Consider the following 19,446-nt stretch of genomic DNA (forward strand, 5'->3'; position numbering starts at 1 on the left):
CAATGGGAATATTTGCTGGGCATAGTGGTTTGAAGAAACACTCGCCCATAATGTTCAATGAGTGTTTGTGTAGTGTTGCAAAACGGACATCAAGTGCATAGGGTGGCTAGACTGTCCCTCGAGGCTTGCAGAGTTTAAAGAGAAGGGCCCTCTTCTTCTCTCCCAATAGTTCTTTGTGTGTGCAGTTTTCATTGTTTTACTGTTTTGTTTGTTGCAAGCAATGAAACAATGACAACGGAGTCATATAGCAAATAAACAGTAACTTGTCAACCGAGGAGTTGTACCATATCCAGCTTATGTCTTGATAAGATATGAGCATCAGTAGTATGTACAAAAAAACAAACAAAAAAAAAACAGCACACATATCGATCATATGTCTTGGATTTATAAAAAGGTTAATTGCCGTTAATTACAGAGAATGCTTTATAATGCAGATCCATATTGCTGGTCCTTTTGTGTGCAGTTTACAATTGATTCATGATTAATACAAAATACATGAGCATAGATAACAATTAAGACAGTAGCGTACCTTAGGGAATAGTACAAGACGATGAAGAACCACCACTTTAAATTGCAACACTTTGCATATTTTGTTACATAGTATTGTGAGATATAAATAATTTATTGTGCACAATTACTGCACGTCAATACCAACGTTAAACCAGGAAAGCCATTTCCGTATTGTTAATTTGTTACAATCACATTGAGAAAAAGGTTTTCAGTGTAATCATGGCGCTGAGAGATAGTAAGTCTTTAGTGCAGTTGAGACTGCCGCATTCGGGTACATTTAAGATTGAAAGATTTTGCAATACGAACCTTTTGCTCACAGCCCACCCCCCGAAAAAAAAAAAATATAAAAAAAAACTCATGTATTCGGAGTCTAATAAAAGTATAGTTTCGGTATTGCCCACATACAAAGAAATTGACAAAAGCAATGATCCTGTAAGGTTTCTGGTACCCTCCTTCAATTTAAAAAAAATAGGCCTAAGCTATTTTAGATGTACAGGAAATTACATGGTTGCAAACAAATATATATATCAATTATATGGATTTTATAAACTATTGATCCAAAACCATGTCTTCAAAATTAGGAAACTATAAAAACGTGTCACCCATTTCACATATATTGGAAAAAAATATCACCTTGTCTTTTATGGAAATTGAATACATCTAAATTTAAATTCTTATATGTTGAATAGATTTGAACATGCCTATACATAAGCCCTCAATATATCTTTGTGCATATAAAAAGGGTAACTCATGCACAGAACAGATCCAGGCAAAATACATTTAAGCTAATTCTCAGCACCAATTTTTCATCCTAGTTTTGGGCATCAGCACCATTTTCCTTGAAAAGCCTTCTTATATAAGATAAACGCTACTGTTTTTTCCCTACCAAGCAAGCCACTTTCTGGAAGTGAAAATGAAACATGCCGTTTGGGACTGCCACCTCGAATTACCTGTTTGCAATCCTGGTAATCATCCATTCATTACTTTGTAGTATGTTTCAGTGTTGCACACAATTGGAAAAGTAGATATTTTTTTTTTCTAAACCCTATTAAGTACACAAAATTCTCCACATCAATTAAACATACGATGAGAAAATCCATACAAATGATGGTCCACCAAACTCGACAAAATATAGTTGCACAAAGCATATGAAGTCGGTACCTTCCATAGTGTTATAGATTTACTGTAGTGGTTTAACAACTTTTTAGATTTTGTTGGCTTCTGATTCCATTTTTCATGATCAAGAGAATCCAAGAAACATTCTTTGGCACCATTACTCGAGAGGAGGTCTTCCCACCCACCGGGGAAAACTATTCTGTAGGCGCCCTATTACTTTATATAATTGAGTGGGGGTTTTCAGATTTTATACATACTGAACCACATTTAAATATACAGAGAGATGCTGGTCTCGCCTATCATGGGCTCTGCTGTTATAAGTGAAATATGCTTAATGTTCAGAAAAAAACCATCTTTCTTTGGATTAACCATAATCGGATACATTCCCCTTCAAAAAAAGATAAGGTACTAAAAAGCTTAAAAATGTTCAGAAGATTGTCATATTGTATGGGCCAAACAGGTGCATTGGAAAACTCCAAGCCTTTGGCACAACCTACAAATAATTAAAAACAAAAACGCCTCTTTAAAAATTGCACCGGTAAAATCAAGTTCATAGGTTAAAAAAACAAAACGTGGTTAGGGCACAGCCACTTCCAACAGGCGGTTATTTTTTCGTTTGCAGGTGGGGATGTTGCCGTTCTTCTGGGTCCCCTGGATGAACTTCACACAGACTTTGTCCTGCTTGAACTGCACAAGGAACCTGCAGGAGAGAAAAAAGGTGTGTTAAGAGGATTCTAAGAGCGAGCCATGTATTACCAATTCATCGGTCACCGTGTGCGTTTTAATTTTTAAAATGATTTAATTATCAATTGATAGATGTAATGCAGTTTTCTGAGAGGGAGGTAGATAAACAGCCTACCATCAGGATTGGTATTGCGAAGGAATTTAAATATGCATGGGACAGGTCAAGGTCTGAGTCTCTAAATCAGGAAAACCATGCAGCCCAAATGGGCAAATTGGTCCTTAATATGCTATCAAATTCTATGTTTCTTTATATTGCGCTGTAACTCTACAAAGCTGCTGCATTTCACCACCATGTGCAAGTAGATGACTGTTCACAGTAATGTTTTCATCTGAAGCACTGCCCTAGGCCTAACCCTTGGGCAATGGTCACCATTCTTACTGCCAAGTGCTGGGATATGACATTATATCCCAGTGTTAAGGATGCTTAGGACCTGGGAACAGCATGCCATGGAGGCTGTGCTGACTAGGACAAGGCCATCAATGATTAATGGTAGCAAATACAGATATGAACTTTAATGGTTACTCAAATAACAAAAAAAACACCCAAACCATTAGACTTTCCAGATTATTGTAACACATGGTACAGAAGGCTTTTGGTTGTCTGAAGTGAAAGAACTGAAACGTGGAAATCGATTTTATCTCTATGGTCTACAGAAAAAAAGGAATATAGAGTGCATCAGACTTTTGGGCACCCTTGCTCCCTAATACCCTGGCGCAATAGCCAACTCTTCTATCAGTATCAGATGAGGAAAAGAAAAACATATGCAAGGCCGATCACATGTTCCAGCATGCTGTAGAATATTAACTTTGATACAATGCATTTTTCAAAAGAATGAGAACATGAAATCCAACTTACTCATCTGCAATCTCTATGTAAATTTTTTGCTTTGTTTGCATCAGTGTTGTACGGTAGAGTTTGGTGGCCATTTCTATAAGATGATCGCTGCTGAACAGGAAATCGCCTTTGCAAGCTGCTGCAGAACCCTAGGAATGGTAGAGACAGAAGTCTGCAATTAAATTCAGCACAACAAGCATCTAATTACAAGTATTACTTCAGCACCATAAAGTTTGGAATTCTGATGAGTCAGCAGAGTTAGCAAGAGGTCTGCCAGCACTTTGAACAGCCTCAGGAATTTGCTAACTGGCACGAGGTTCATAAACCAAGAATGAAGTTACATAATACAGCCACCTAATGCCACAGTGAAAGTTCACGGCAGAATAAATTACATCAACATGAGGATACAATTTTTTTTATTACTTTAAGATGTTATGCAGACAGTATACACGAAACAATACAAGTATAAACAACATACAAACTGACGCGGTAACATAAGCCCTGGCACTTTAATGCCAGCATCCAATAAATACTTAGTGTCTGGGTGCCTGCTAAACCTAAGATGGAGGTGCTGTTGGGCTCTGATGGTCTATAACAAGTTAACCTTGTAAGAGTGTCTAGGAATTAGGTGTCACTTGGCAAACAGTTAGGTTGTGACATCAGTGCCATTCATGGGGACTGCAGACAGCTTTTGCATTCACAGGGCCCGAATCTGATACCAACTACTGAGAAAAAAGGGTTTATGGGGAATGTATATAATCACACACACATACACGCTGGGGGTAGAGCCGCATGTGATATTACATGTTCTCCATGATTCCTAAATTAGAAATCCTGGAAGGTGGTTAAGTATGCACCGGCATTTTCCATTTTTCACTGTTATTCAGAATGACACTACATTGAGTGATGTCATTTCTTAGGTACATTGCTTAGGAACACATTAGAAGTACAGGAGGAAGTATTAATAATCCAGTTCAGTGAATTCATCAGTAAATCGTGTACTGCCTATAGAATTTAAGTACTATTTTGATTTTCTTGTAGTACACCAGTGTTATTTAACAGGTTGAATAATCTAAAGCCAGCCAAGTTCACAACTTCAACTGGTAAGCCTGCCAGACGAGTGTGCCTAAATAAGAAAAGTGGTATGGTTTCGCCTCACTATATTATATATATTAATATCCATTCAAAGGTTTAAGAAATGTATTTGCTTCCATGTATAGCCAAAGCTTTGAACAGGCAGTAATGATTAAGTTGAATTTCCCATTCCTTTTATGCTCTAAGCAGGATTCCATGGCTTCCACCCAGGGCCGGACTGGCCCACCGGGATACCGGGAAATTTCCCGGTGGGCCGGCAGGTCCGTGGGCTGGGACCAGGGGCGGGCTGGGACCTGAGCGGCCGCTAATGCGGCCGGCCGGCGCTACTATAATACTTTTTTCTTAATTTAATATGGCAAGCTGGTCCGGCTTGCCATATTAAATTTTAAAAATGTATTACAGTATCGCCGGCCGGCCGCATCGGCACCCAGCAGCCGTGTGCGATGGCCACTTAGTGATGGGAGCAGCGTGAGGGGTGAAAGCTCCGCCCCCTCGCACTGACCTTTCACCCCTCACGCTGCTCCCATCACTATACAGCAATCAGACTGCCGAGAATGTAATCTGAACGGCCGATGCGTGCTGATGCCGCCGGCCGGCTCTGCTTTAATACTTTTTTTTTTTTTTTACTTTATATGGCGAGCCGATCCACCTTAGCTCCGGCCGGGGGCATCAGCACGCACCGGCCGTTCAGATTACATTCCCAGCAATCTGATGGCTGCATAGTGATGGGAGCAGCGTGAGGGGTGCAGCACCGGATGTCAGGTCAGTGGCATCCTGTCAGGAGAGAGAGGAGAACAGTGTGCGGCAGTCAAGAGAAGTAGAAGGTGAGTAAAGTAATGTATTTTTTTGTACAAAATGTATAATATTTTTTTTAATGTGTTAAAAACAAAAAAAATCGGCATGTGTGTGTATGTAAGTGTGTCCCCCTATATGCCACTCTGCCTCCAGAAATGCCTTATACCCCCCTATATGCCACTCTGTCCCATGACATGCCTTTTAACCCCTTATATGCCAGAGTGGCATATATGGGTATAAGGCATTTCTGGATGCAGAGTGACATATAGGGGATTAAAAGGCATATGATGGGACAGAGTGGCATATAGGGGAACATAAGGCTTTTTTTGGAGGCAGAGTGCCCCATGATATGCCTTTTAACCCCCTTTATGCCACTCTGCCTCCAGAAATGCCTTATACCCCTATATGCCACTCTGTCCCATGATATGCCTTCTAACCCCCTATATGCCATATAGGGGGTTAAAAGGCATATCATGGGACAGAGTGGCATATAGGGGTATAAGGCATTTCTGGATGCAGAGTGACATATAGGAGGTCAAAAGGCATATCTGGAGGTATAGTGGTAAAAAGGGGGTTAAAGGCATATCACGGGGCAGAGGGGCATATAGGAGGGTTGAGGCATATCAGGGAGGCAGAGTTGCATATGGGGGTTAAAAGGCATATGATGGGACAGATTGGCATATAGGGGAACATAAGGCTTTTTTTGGAGGCAGAGTGCCCCATGATATGCCTTTTAACCCCCTTTATGCCACTCTGCCTCCAGAAATGCCTTATACCCCCCTATATGCCACTCTGTCCCATGATATGCCTTTTAACCCCCTATATGGCAGAGTGGCATATAGGAGGTTAGAAGGCATATCATGAGACAGAGTGGCATATAGGGGTATAAGGCATTTCTGGATGCAGAGTGACAGAGGAGGTCAAAAGGCATATCTGGAGGTATAGTGGCAAAAGGGGGGTTAAAAGGCATATCACGGGGCAGAGTGGCATATAGGCGGGTATAAAGCATATCGGGGAGGCAGAGTGGCATATAGGAGGGCATAAGGCTTTTCTGGAGGCAGAGTGCCCCATGATATGCCTTTTAACCCCCTTTATGCCACTCTGCCTCCAGGAATGCCTTATACCCCCTATATGCCACTCTGTCCCATGATATGCCTTTTGACCCCTATATGGCAGAGTGGCATACAGGGGGTTAAAAGGCATATCATGGGACAGAGTGGCATATAGGGGGTATAAGGCATTTCTGGAGGCAGAGTGGCATATAGGGGGTTAGAAGGCATATCAGGGGGGCAGAGTGGCAAGCCTGGGGGCAGATGTGCATAACTCGGGGGTAGGTTGGCAAATAAAAGGAAAAAAACAAAAACATATCTCAATCATAGCTTATATTAAATATGAAAAAAATAGTCTACATGAATTAATAAAGAAACAAAAGTTTCTTACCAGAATATTGTGAAGAATAATGTGATCAGTGTTTTGTTCCACTGAACTTTTTCATCTGAAATGTTCGCAGTAGTAAATATTTTGATCCCATTATGTGTAATGTATTTAATTTATTAGGGCCTTTTAACACTTTTGCTTTCTGGCATTTTAATACAAATAATGAGATAAAAAGAATGGCGAATAGTGTGAGTCGGGTGTGTATAAGGGGTGCGTGTGGTTAAAGAGCGCGACCGTGAGATAAACTATATGGGGCTGGTCTCCAAATTTTTCCAGGGCTGCTTTTCAGTCCCAGTCCGGCCCTGCTTCCACCAGACCCTACAGGTTCGCTAGTGGGCAGGACAGGACCTTTTATTTTATTGTTTTTACTAATTTAATGGCTAAATTACATTTTGCTTCCATTCGAGGTACATTTTATTTAAGTAAAAGACTCCTATATATAGCTGGTAATGTGAAAACATATTCAGCGGAAATACAATTAATGAAATACACATGCACATTTAAAAATAATCGACCATACCTCCTTTAGATGAAGAGCAAAGAAACCATCATTTTGAGAACTCATGCTAACTTTGGTGATATCTCCCAGAGGAACCTCCAGCTTGATTTGGCCCGACTTCTGGTCAGCAATAGTGACATTACTCTTTGTCAGCAAGAAAATCCTGGTGGCCCCCTGACAATTAGAAGGAATGTTTATCTAGTATGTTTGCTAAAATATGCTGCTATATATAGTCCTGTCCTAGTCTCTCACGTGAAGACGCTCTGAACAAAAAAATACAAAAAAAGTTTTGACCTATATACATTAGAGGATATTAAGTAACCAACATGTCTTATATCGACTCTTATATAAATACATTTGTAATTGTAGGAAACTGCAGTGTACATTAATATTTTACTCGCTCTTGAAAGCCTATGCAGACCCCAACACTTCTGTTTTAAAAAGTATCCAATAAGAGCATGTGTATTACATGTATCTATACGCACACACACATTATTTTTAAACCTTATTTACAACAATCCCTCATGACAAGTCAGCTGACAAATAATAAATGCATGCTGCACTAATACAAATACGAAATTCTTTAGCAACCTAAAAACACAAAAATGGGGGAAAATATTTCTAATCACTTGAGATATCTATGTTTAAGTGTTCTCACGTTTCTTTAGTCATAGGAGCATTTGAACTCAATCCCACACAACCCAATTATTTTCAGCGAGCCGGACGAGCTTACCTTCCCATTGGCTCGGTTTATCTTATTTACAGTGTCTGCTATTATGATCTTCTCTTCTATTGTATCACTTAGCTTCTTGTACTTGGGGTTCTTGCTGATTTCCAAGTAATCACCGTGGAATGGCTGCCCAACACTATTAAATAAAAGGACAAAGGATCTTCATTTTATCTGTAGAACTTTACAAAACTTTCACATCCGCACAATTATTACTACAGCTAAAAATTAGAAATACAAGAGAGGAATAGTAACAAAATACAGTAAAAAAATATTTTAAAAAAGACAGATTCACGTCTCTTACAGCCGATGGAAGGATGCTTATCATCAGGGCCGGCCTTTGGGGTGTGCGACCTGTGCGACCGCACAGGGCGCCACACTCCAGGGGGCGCCGCCGCCGCCGCCGCCGGGTCCTCCCCCGCCGACGCTGCCGCCGCCGCCACGGGGTTCTCCGCCGCCGCGGGGTCCTCCTCCGCTGCCGCCGCCGCGGGGTCCTCCTCCGCTGCCGCCCCCTCTGCACCTAAATGAAAACGTTGTTTTTTTTGTTGTTGGTTTTTTTTAACTTTATTTAACAACCTCCATGTTAAATAAAGTTTTTTTTAACTTTATTTAACATGGAGGATGTTAAATAAAGTTAAAAAAACCAACAACAAAAAAAACAACGTTTTCATTTAGGTGCAGAGGGGGCGACGGAGGAGGACGACCCCGCGGCGGCGGCGGCAGCGGAGGAGGACCCCGCGGCGGCGGCGGCGGAGGAGGACCCCGTGGCGGCGGAGGACCCCGCGGCGGCGGCGGCGGCGGCGCCCCCTGGAGTGTGGCGCCCTGTGCGGTTTGAAGGGGCAGAGGGGGGGGTAGTTTGAAGGGGCAGAGGGGGGGGTAGTTTGAAGGGGCAGAGGGGGGGGTAGTTTGAAGGGGCAGAGGGGGGGGTAGTTTGAAGGGGCAGAGGGGGGGGTAGTTTGAAGGGGCAGAGGGGGGGGTAGTTTTGAAGGGGCAGAGGGGGGGGTAGTTTGAAGGGGCAGAGGGGGGGTAGTTTGAAGGGGCAGAGGGGGGGTAGTTTGAAGGGGCAGAGGGGGGTAGTGAGGGGGGGCGCCAGAGGAGTAGTTCGCACAGGGCGCCGGAACACCTAAGGCCGGCTCTGCTTATCATAGCTGCATGCTAAGCTTTGCCACACTTCTGCTCATTGAATGTTGGCTTTTAGGGTTGGAGAAGTTGATGTATTTTTCTACCATTCTAGGTTAGAAAGCAATGTTCCTTTCTGCTAAGTAACCCGTTGCGATTTGGCTTCTACATTCAGCTACCGTTCCACTTTCTCTCTCTCCTAATTTTTGTTGTGTAGTGTTGTGTAAATGTAGATTTTTTTTGGTGGTGTATGTGCAGGATATTTTTTTAATGCTATCTGAATGTCTGTACAACTCAAGAAAAAGGTACATTGCAGCTAACTAGGGAGTCAATGCCTTCTGCACAGCAATTCTGTGTTGCCAGAGGTCACAGAGGAGCTTTAAGACTGTAATTAAGTACAAAGGTTTAAAATGTGTCTGCATAACTGTGACCCAGAAAAGAAAACATCTCAGCTATTTGCAATAATCTATGCTGTAGCAAGTGATAAGAGACAGCTGTCTGGGAGTGACCTATTGATGCCCTACATATACATGTAGGTCTGAAGGATGCTCCAGCTGGACAAGAGAGGCCATTCCAGCAGCCCAGTGAAAATAATGCGCACGCATGGGCGAGAAGGGTGGTACCAGGAGAAGACAGACATTAATGAATAGGAAACGTTACAGCATAAGTATGCATAAAGCGCTAAATATCAATATCTGTAAATGTGTCCATACCCAGATATCAATAGATCACATGTATATAATTCATTCTAACCACCATTCATCAACCTATGCATCAATTTTAAATCACTCTATTATTTAAATTCTAGATTTCCTTTGCAGAGAAACTGCGTTCAGCTTGTTACCTGGCAGGATACGACAACTTCTTGTCCTTGAAGAGTTCGCTGGCTTCCAGTTTCTCATCATAAATGAATTTCTTCTGCTCTGTGAATTGGTCCCTATATTTTTTGCACTAGAAAAAAAATGTTAAAGTTAGATAATAAATAATAATAAATAGCTTACAGGGCTCAAACTATTTAAAGATACTGTCCTGAGAAAACAATTAAAAACATTTATCAACAAGCAAATCATCATACAAATAATATTGTTTGTCAAAGAGAAAGACACTAAATATGTATAAGGTTCAAAATAGCCATTATTATAGATAAAAAATAGTAGCAAATAAGTCCATTCTTAAGTTAAGGTGAAAGAATGCTGTTTGTTATTTTAAGCTGCATTCATTACTGAAGTTCACATCAACTGTAATAAAGAATAGGAAGTTTACAATCACCGCGCTGAAAGAATTTTGCCATTTCCTCTATAAAAGAATGTCTTCCCCTCCTCCTAAAAACGCTATTTAAACAGAAACACAATAATGTCCCAGTGAACTAGGACTGCAGATGTTATACAGGGCAGCTTTACATTAACTCTAACTGATCTAATCTAGTGATTCACCCTGAGATCATGCTTCAGTTTAGACCTGATTTCAAGTAATTAAATGACCAACACATCATATATCTTTTATTAGATTGGATGACGGAGAACTTAAAATTCAAGTTCAAGAATTGTTATATCACTAGTATATCTTTTAGAGTTGTAGTTGATTAAATGTTGCATAAATGTCCACCCCCCCCCAAAAAAAACAACAGCTGTCAGACCTGTCCGACACCAATATCACACACAAATTGTGACAGTAAAAAAAAACAAAAAAAAAACATTTAGCCGTTAAATAGATCAATTTGACAACTCCATACTGGCGCATTCTAATACTGCTGTCTCACCTGATCTACAAATGAAAGTGGCAACAGATAGGGCTATATCTAAAGGTTTACTCTAACAGCTATCAAATCAGAAGTCATCCATCGGTAGTAGGCACAAAGGATAAAAGTGGAATGTGGTTCATTATTCTATTACCTATATTAACACTTTTGCATATGCATCACATGTACACCACACATTTCCATGTTGTATTATTGTTGTGGTTTTTTTTTGCTTTGTTTTTTTATTATACCTTTCTTTGCATATAACTGCTGTCGTTTTATGGTGTTTAAACGCCACTCCTGTAACCGTGTGTTATTTCTAGAGCTGCTTTGTTAGGATCTGTAATTGCGGCTAGAAAAAAACTTCAGTTTATTGTGTGTTATCTTTGAGGACTTCCTATAGAAAAGCAGAGAGCTCTTTGCATTGCCTTCTGCAGCCATAAAAATGACAAAGTAATCATGTTTTATTGCATGTTATCCCTGGTGTAATCTTTGCAAATAAATACCAAGCTGATCTTTTGAAACCATCATTAAATGTTTTTCCCCAGCCTGAATATACTGGACTGTGCCTGCTTCTTTACTAACATTTATGTTGCTGTAAAAGCATTCATATTTTCTACATAGAACTAAACAGGCTTGTCTTTTTCTTGTCTTGCAGAACACCGTAAGGTTCATCGTGGGTATTACTTTGAGTTTCATTCCTAGAAATTATTCGTAAGTCAAGTAGAATTATGTCTCATTCATATCTGACTATTTGCTGCCGAATGTCTTATCAACATTTGCACAGTCCTGCTCTTCCACGCAGTGGCGATTATGGGACATTTTGCAAAGCTTAGAAATAAGTGTATACATACAGTATATATAATGTATGACGCACATTATACAAAAAATAGATAGAGAAGAAAGAATTTTAATTTCTCCATGAAACTACATATTAGAGTGTCATGGGATCACTAATAGCATACACACTTCATGCAGGGCCGCGCTGATTTAAATTTCACCCTATAAAGATCAAGGGGAAATCTAGTGACCGGATGTTTAACACCAAGGCAGCATTCATGAAGGTTGTAATTCCTGGCCTGTCCTACATATTAATGCAATTAAGAAGTTGATAGATATAGCTGTTGCCACCAATCATTCCAGCACATTTTGCATTCAACTTAAAAACCTATTTTCTTTTTCTATACATTAGCTGAAAATTCTAAAATAGCATCACTCCACACCATTAGCTATACGTAAAGTTTTGGTTATATTTTGTACTATTTAATAATTAATGATAAATAATTCTAAATGACTACCAAGAAAAGTAAGGAGCTATTAATACCACGGCAACACTTGTTGATACTGATGCAGACTGATTCTTACAATTACAGCTCTTCCTCTTATGGCTCATTACTGCTTATAAGAGCCAACATAAAACCTTTGGCTATGTTTTCATGGCTTGCACACCACTTTTATTGTCCAATTTTGGAAGCACACTATTTTTTCCCAAGATCTAATAAACAGGGACATGCTGGAAACGTTCAAACCAGATGATTATGGTTTTTAAAGGCTAAATCAAAAGCTTACCCTCCACAGATGGAAAATCCTTTTCATTTCCTTGTGTGTAGAGTCCAAAAAGAGGTAAGGTCTTGTCGGCCAATTATTGTCTATTGGCGATACTGAAGGCATCTTATTCTTCATTTCCAGAAAGTACTTCTGTATCTGAGAAAAGAGAACATATATACAGAATTACATTTCTTCCCATCTTAGATCAAATGTATAGAGCAAATTAAAACTAAATTTAGTGTTTGTCTATATTTGGAATGCTATCCTTTAAAAACTGTAAAATCTCATATATACAATAATGCTGTTTGTTTACTAATAACTTGTAAATTGGCCATCATTTCCCACCATTCTCGTCAACAAAGAGTTACATAATGCGCCAGCCACACAATATGGAGATCTTATTTACAGAGATACTACTGAAACATCCCAATAGCATAAATTCAAGATTACAAGATCTGGCATACTAGTCTAGTTGCTAGGTAACAGCATCATTGATTAGGGCATATAAAAGTGTCTGAAATGTTGGATTTGTTCCACACAGTTGTAGACACCAGGCTCACAGATGGTTTGCCACATCTACAGTAATTCCTAGAACAGATGGTTTTACAGTATACACAAAGTCTACATTTAACATTGGGTTCCGAAACTTACTATTCTTTGAATAGTGAATGCATATATCTTCTTTCCAGCATTTGCACGGAAAAACTTCCTATACTCTCTACGGACCTATGAGGAGTCAATTAAGTAAAATTTAAATGAGGGTTTACCTTAATCATATAGAAAAGGAAACAAAAGAAGTTAAAATGCAGATGAACGGACAATCAAGGTATAAGTTGAAAAGAGACCAAAGAAAACACAACGTGGTAAGTGTTAACAATAATAATAAAGCAACGCACCAATGATATTTACAGTTACATTTGGCACATAAAAACAAAAAGCACCACTCTGAAACAAGCATTTTGAAAAGAAACACGATAAAGAGTTCTTACTGTAATGTTTAGGACGGAAGTAATGTTTGAAAATACACTGAAATACTCAGAAATCATCTACAGTATCCAATATTTTCAGGTTTTGTTTCCTAAAAATGTTCTAAACGTTAAGGACCAAAAGCATCTTAAAACGCAACCGAAACCTGAATTCACCTTTATGTCTTCTCATTCCTGGTAAATAACTCTTCTTGTGACTATGACTATGAGTTGAACAGGGATTTCTGCAGATAATGTTGATCTGCAGCTTCTATAGTCCACTCAAACTGCTTTAGTGATAGGGGCATGACTGCACAGTTACATATTTGTATGATACTTATGTTTAATGTTTCAGAAATATCTGGACTCTTGTAACAAGTATGCATGAGAAGGTGAGATAACATAGAATTGTTATACTAGTTCTGACACAGATCTCAGGTTATTAAAAGTAAAATTATTAAAAGTATAATGTTATACCGTTTACCTCTGATTAGAAAGAAAAGAACCAGAAGCTATATGTTTTAATAAATACAAAACTGTAATGGAGACAGCTACCTGTGCATTAACCAATACAGTTACTCAAAAGCAAAACATACACGATAAAACGCTGCTTCACAAATGGATACAATGATGAAACTAGAGTATCAACAGTGAAGATCACATTTACCGATGTGCCGTAGTTGAACAGAGTGCATAAAAAAAAGACAACCGGTGACAGAGGCAATCACAGAGGGATGTTAGTAGACACTTGATTGGTCACAGTGGTTAAAGAAGTACCTTTAGTCCAAGCCAGTAAGCCCAAATGACTGCAACTGCATGCTTACGCCTAGCCTCTTCCTTCAAGCGCTTCAATTCCCTTCGAGCCTAAAATGTTTAGATGTTGAATGGATACACAGCCGGAAGCAGAAAGCACAATGGCGACCAAAAGAGCACCTTTTCCAGTACAGAAAACCCATTGAAGAGGGAGCAGATAATATAGGAGAAACACCTAAAGTTTTTGTTAATCCCAAGAAATCTGAATGTCTTACTGAAACAGAAATATAGCATACCAGAAGTAAGAAGTCTTTCATGTCCTGAAATTGACTTTGAATTGAATCTAGCACAGTCCCATTAATGACTTTGTAAAGATAAGAAGGGGGTTTAAGAAGTTCAAGGTTATATGATACAAAAATATTTCTCCATCTCATAATGGCCAACTATCAAGGATTGGCTGTGATTAAACATTTTATGACCTGTAGAAATCCATAGTTCTGGTTCTCTATGGTATCACCAAACCAAAATAGTAGTAGGAAGCAAAGAAATATCCACGTGCACCTCCACCATAGAGACAACAGGCGGCTGCCTTCGGCATGGAGTAAATGTGGGTGCTGCCACCTTTACGCTTTAAAGCAATAGCATGCAGGAATGGGACCCCAGTGGCACAGCTTGCCTATGGAGCTAGAAATCCCAAAATCCAGCCTGGTAAAACAAGTTTTAGCATCTGATTTTAAAATTCAATATAACGGATTAAGTGATGATATTCCTTTAACAGAAGAATTAGCGCTCATGGGGAAACGTCTTCTGTTTACTTACCTGTATTCAACGCTGGCAATAGAAACCATGCAGTCACCTTTAGATTGTACAGTGTTGTACAACTCCAACCTTTTTTATTTTTGTTTTAACAAAAAATAAATAAATATCTGAACATCTTGACCTAACAATTTATCAGATATGAGCCAGCAATCAAAAATTGTGTATGCGTTTCACACAGACACAGTAAATCTTTACCGCCCACAAACTGACCAATTTCAGTTAAAAACTGTAAATATTTTGTACATTTATGAAAGCTCAAAATACACTAAATGTCATTTTACAAGAGGCTGAGGAATTACCAAAACAGGTATAAAAAAAAAAAAATGATTTCCGGTGTGATGTCATACTAATTACAGAATAGATTCCAAAAAGTTATTTTCTGATGTCAACAAAAGGCAACATGATTCTATTATTTTACTATTTTACTTTATACCCACAAGGGTTTTGGGGAGGTTGACATATTTTTGAAGGGTGGGAGTTTTATTGTGCCTTTTTTGTAAATCATATATTACTGGGCTCTGTTACATTCCCCCCCTGTACATTTTCTTCCGATTGAGTCATTCAGAATAATTTATTCTGGCAAGACAGTCCAGAGGTGTTATTTGTTTTACTCTTTCTGATCTTTGGTTTACAAAACGCACTCAAGACTTCTCTGCTTTCTTCTTTTATGTGAGAGGAGCAAAATTAGTCACTCCAGCTAAATTTTAAATTAATTACCCATTTTCACAGGAATAAACGCTTTTCTGTAGAATTGCATAAGCCCTTTTCAAGGCATAATAAACAATGTTGAACTGTGGCTGGTGAGGATGTTGTACATAATAAGCATATGGCCACCAAACTTGGATCTATATGTGCTCACAAAGTAGACCCTAGGAATCCGTTAATGTCATTTATCTTGTATTTTTAATATTACCACAATTATACTGAATCCTAAATAGTTGCATACATCACCAGATAAAATGAACAAGATGTTGAAGGTCTCTAAATGACAAAGCAAATTACTGATTTGGATTCCGCTGCTTAGTTTTGGCTCTGAAAGCAGTAAAGTCAGGCTGAACAAATAGGGCCATGTGAATGTACAAGTTCTCCAGACAAAATGGAAGGGGCGAATATAAGCAAATACTGGAAAAACCCACAAGAGCATAAATATTTATTTTCAATCATTAAAAGTTCTGTATTGCTAGAGCTTGTTGAGTTAGGTGTGTTTATCCGTGTTCACACATACACAGGGCTCACTGATAATCTACTGTAAAGCACTGTGGATTGACAACCTTATATAAACCAATGAATATTGTTGGAACTGACCAACAATATCCGAGTGAAGCTACAATGCCAGGTAGACTTCATTATTGGGTTCAGTTTACTTACCGTCATTATTTAAGTACACAATGAAAGGATAATTACATATACACAGATTATGCCTAGATATATGCTTCGAAATGATCCATCATGCAAAATAATTGGATATTTTCATGCTCAAGCTAAAATATTTCTTGCCCCTCATATCTATAGATTTAAAGAATTGTTGGTAGATCACAAGGATTAGGCAAGCATGCGACGATTATGCTGTACAAACAATATGGGTGTTTAGTGTGAAACGGGAGTGGGAACATCCATGCACTGCTTGAAATTACGGTTTTGTTAATGGTTATTCAGACGCTGAGGCTGGCGGTTGAGGGTGATTTGGAGATATGCGTGAAATACCTTAAGTCCAAGCCAGTAAGCCCAAATAACAGCAATAGCATGTTTATTCCTAGCCTCTTCCTTCAGTCGCCTCAGCTCCCTTCGCGCCTGTTGTGCATTTGAAAACGAGGTTATAGAGCAGCTTACAAGCGGAAAACGTTATGCCAGGTATCCAAGGAACATGAACCAGTGTGAAAGGAAATCAAGCTAGCAGGTATAGTTACAACTCATTTTTATAGCACTGTGTGGTTAAATACAAAACAAAGAGTTAATGTCAACGATAATCCATTGTGCCCCCATTATGTGAATCCCTATAGGTGTAACTACATTTAATAAAATAGAATTCTGCTTTACCTGTGTTCCGTGCCAGTAAGCTGCGATGGTGGTCACTGCTTCATTGCAACGTTTCTGGTATTTAAGTTCTCTAAGGATTTTCCGTGCCTTTGATACAAAATGTTTGTTTTAATTTAAAGTCGTGTTCTTCAGTATCTTGCCAAGTGCCAACCACAAATAGGTTAAACTGTTAATATATCCTGACATGCACTGTGGAAAGCTATCAATGGCCAGACCCATGTGTCACTGGTATATAACCATATCAGCATTGTCCACAAACTTGTGATTTGGCAGAACATGGGTGGGATAGGAATATGTTTATCCTGAATATAAAACAAGGAAAGGACAGGCTAAGGTTTGAGTATTTACAGTAGAAAAAAAATGGGCAGACAAGATGGGCCAAACGGTTCTTATCCGATGTTAAATTCTATGTTTTTCATGCAAACTACATGGGCAGTTACAAAATATAACACACAGAACACGCTATAAAGTTGGAAAACTGAGTGGAGAAGCACTTACCTTCCAACCTCTGGTGTAGGACTGTACCACAATGGTAGAGCTCTTAATTCGTTTGTACTTATTCTGTTGCTATGATGCGGAAAGTCAAAAACAGAACAACATGTTAATTTAAGGGTTACAAGTAAACAATTTGTGATTAAATGACAAACGTTTTGCTTCACACGTTCTGGGCCTCTATATGACAAACACTATAAGGGAATTTAAACATACACAAGATCGGCATATGGCTATCCTGAATCTAAGATAAGACCAAGGTTTGATTCTTTTCATAGTTATCTGCCATCAAAGTTTCTATGTTTTAAGACGACACTGATGCAAAGCCATAAACCTGGAGTAGGAATATCCCATGCACAGAAACCAATTGATTGCCCCAAATGTCACATATTGCACTAAAATCGTTAAGAGTTTTAGCTTGATAATATTTTAAGATTCCAAAAGCTAATTTTCTCATGTAAATAGGGAATAAGAAACGTCTGGATCTCCATAGCTGCCTGCAACTGTATAACATGAACTAAATATATCAGCTTTCTTTCAAAAGCTCCATTTTCTGACATGTGATGAGTAGCTCACTTACCAGATAGCGCCTGACCCACGCAGACACCACAATCTGGCTTTTCTTCATGAGGAGGAATCGAGTCCGACACTTCCATCCCCTGTATATTTTCTGGATGAGGGTGGCGAGATCCTCCAGGCGCTCCTTTCTAAGTTCTTCCAGCTTAAAAAGCTATGGGGCAATGATAACACATGTTATTACAGCTGACATTCACAAGGTCAGATGATTACAATGGGCTTGATTTAGTGTGAGTTTTGAGTATGTAAAGGGAAGAATTTTATTTTCCATAGCAAGTAAAACTGAGTTTATATATAATAATGTATTAAAGACCACAAAGCTAGAATGTATAAACCGACTTGACTGGTACGTCTTACTATTTACACTAATGTAGCTTTCTTTACACCAAACGACATCTTTATTACGACTGAAACATAAGTATATACCAGCGGCAATTGTGAAATATCCTTATACTGTTTGCTGAGTAAGAATATGAAACCTTTTACTGATGCAAACAATGTGAACCCCCAATGTACCTTCTAGCAAATAATGCAATAAAGTAAATTAACGCTTTAGGGATTTCCTACTCTTTTTACAGCTACATTTGATGGACTTAAGGTGCAAAATAGGGATTCTTTTTGAAAACAAAATGGGTACCAGGGCAGCCGTTTTCGTGTAGGCTCTGCTTAATTACAGATCTGATCTGAGCCCACCATCACATCCCTGGCTTTTGAAAACAGGGGAGAACAAACCCTGGTAGTAAGTACCTTGAATTTGTTACTCATCCATAATAACCTGCTGGCAGGCATGTGAAGCTCATTAACTATAAATGTAATAACGCCAATGCTTGTGACAAAACAGCACGGCTAATAGCTTGCCTTTGTCACCTGGCATCATAAGTGAAAGAGTACCTTTTAAACACCCACTTATCTGGCAAAAGTTATGAAAATTAAAAAGGTGCACACGACAGCACATTTCAACGCCTTCTGAAACAAAACGCAGAACACATGTTTATGTTTTATCAGAGAACACCGTGTGCTGTTCTTTGACGTTAAAGGTGTTTGAAATTGCAGCTTTTCCAGCAGGGAACAGCATTACCATTGTCTTGTGTTTAACATTTCTGGAACAGGGAATTGAATACAAAGACAAATTTAATCCCACATGTTTCAGAAAAGAGCACATGCAATTTGTAAAAGACGAATTTGCAGGAACGCATACACCCTTAACTCAGATTAAGGACTAATTGTCACCAACATAACATTTCTTTTTTTAAAACTATCTATATTGTTTGTTTTTCAAATCAGTGTAGTTGTATATGGGATTATTTTACTTTAAGAAAGCATGACAAAGGTGACACAACCAGTGGATCAATTAACTTCCTGTCTTAATGTTACAACTAACTAGTAAGACGACTGAAGTGAAGTATCCAGGGGTCTGCATATTAAATTATTAATATAATTATATATAAATATACCATATTTTCCCAAATATAGGCTGCACCCCCCCCCCACTAAGTCTTTAGAGTGGGGGTGCAGCCTATAATCGGGTGTTTAGCACAGTGATTTTTTTCTTTTCTTTTTCATTTAGCCCCGCTGTGGGCATGCAGCAGGGTTAGGATCCAGATCCCCCACAGCGCTGCGGGGGACCTTGATCCTCTCAGC

At 39.0% G+C, this 19,446-nt stretch overlaps 1 protein-coding gene and 1 long non-coding RNA gene across 7 annotated transcripts in view; both read right to left on the reverse strand.

Annotated features, from left to right (window-relative positions):
* Positions 1-1,868: 1,868 nt before the first annotated feature.
* The window catches only part of MYO1B (myosin IB), an 83,929-nt gene continuing 66,351 nt past the window's right edge, over positions 1,869-19,446 (reverse strand). For 3 of the 6 annotated variants that reach the window (XM_053471840.1, XM_053471841.1, XM_053471842.1), the window contains exons 20-31: positions 17,810-17,959; positions 17,236-17,304; positions 16,738-16,824; positions 16,405-16,491; positions 13,906-13,992; positions 12,815-12,889; positions 12,185-12,319; positions 9,722-9,828; positions 7,765-7,897; positions 7,053-7,205; positions 3,227-3,354; positions 1,869-2,326 (exon numbers count right to left, since the gene is read on the reverse strand). In XM_053471840.1, the coding sequence (XP_053327815.1) occupies positions 2,203-2,326; positions 3,227-3,354; positions 7,053-7,205; positions 7,765-7,897; positions 9,722-9,828; positions 12,185-12,319; positions 12,815-12,889; positions 13,906-13,992; positions 16,405-16,491; positions 16,738-16,824; positions 17,236-17,304; positions 17,810-17,959 (1,335 nt within the window). In that variant the 3' untranslated portion in view covers positions 1,869-2,202. The remainder of the gene's footprint in view (positions 2,327-3,226; positions 3,355-7,052; positions 7,206-7,764; positions 7,898-9,721; positions 9,829-12,184; positions 12,320-12,814; positions 12,890-13,905; positions 13,993-16,404; positions 16,492-16,737; positions 16,825-17,235; positions 17,305-17,809; positions 17,960-19,446) is intronic. The other 3 variants (XM_053471845.1, XM_053471843.1, XM_053471846.1) reach the window with 3 other exon arrangements.
* Positions 14,797-15,387, reverse strand: LOC128502136 (uncharacterized). Its single transcript, XR_008355091.1, has 2 exons — positions 15,138-15,387; positions 14,797-15,106 (listed from the first exon to the last, which is right to left on the reverse strand). It is a non-coding gene; the product is annotated as an uncharacterized LOC128502136 (long non-coding RNA).

Source organism: Spea bombifrons, chromosome 7 (genome assembly GCF_027358695.1).
Source record: "Spea bombifrons isolate aSpeBom1 chromosome 7, aSpeBom1.2.pri, whole genome shotgun sequence".
In the NCBI taxonomy this organism is placed as follows: domain Eukaryota; kingdom Metazoa; phylum Chordata; class Amphibia; order Anura; family Pelobatidae; genus Spea; species Spea bombifrons.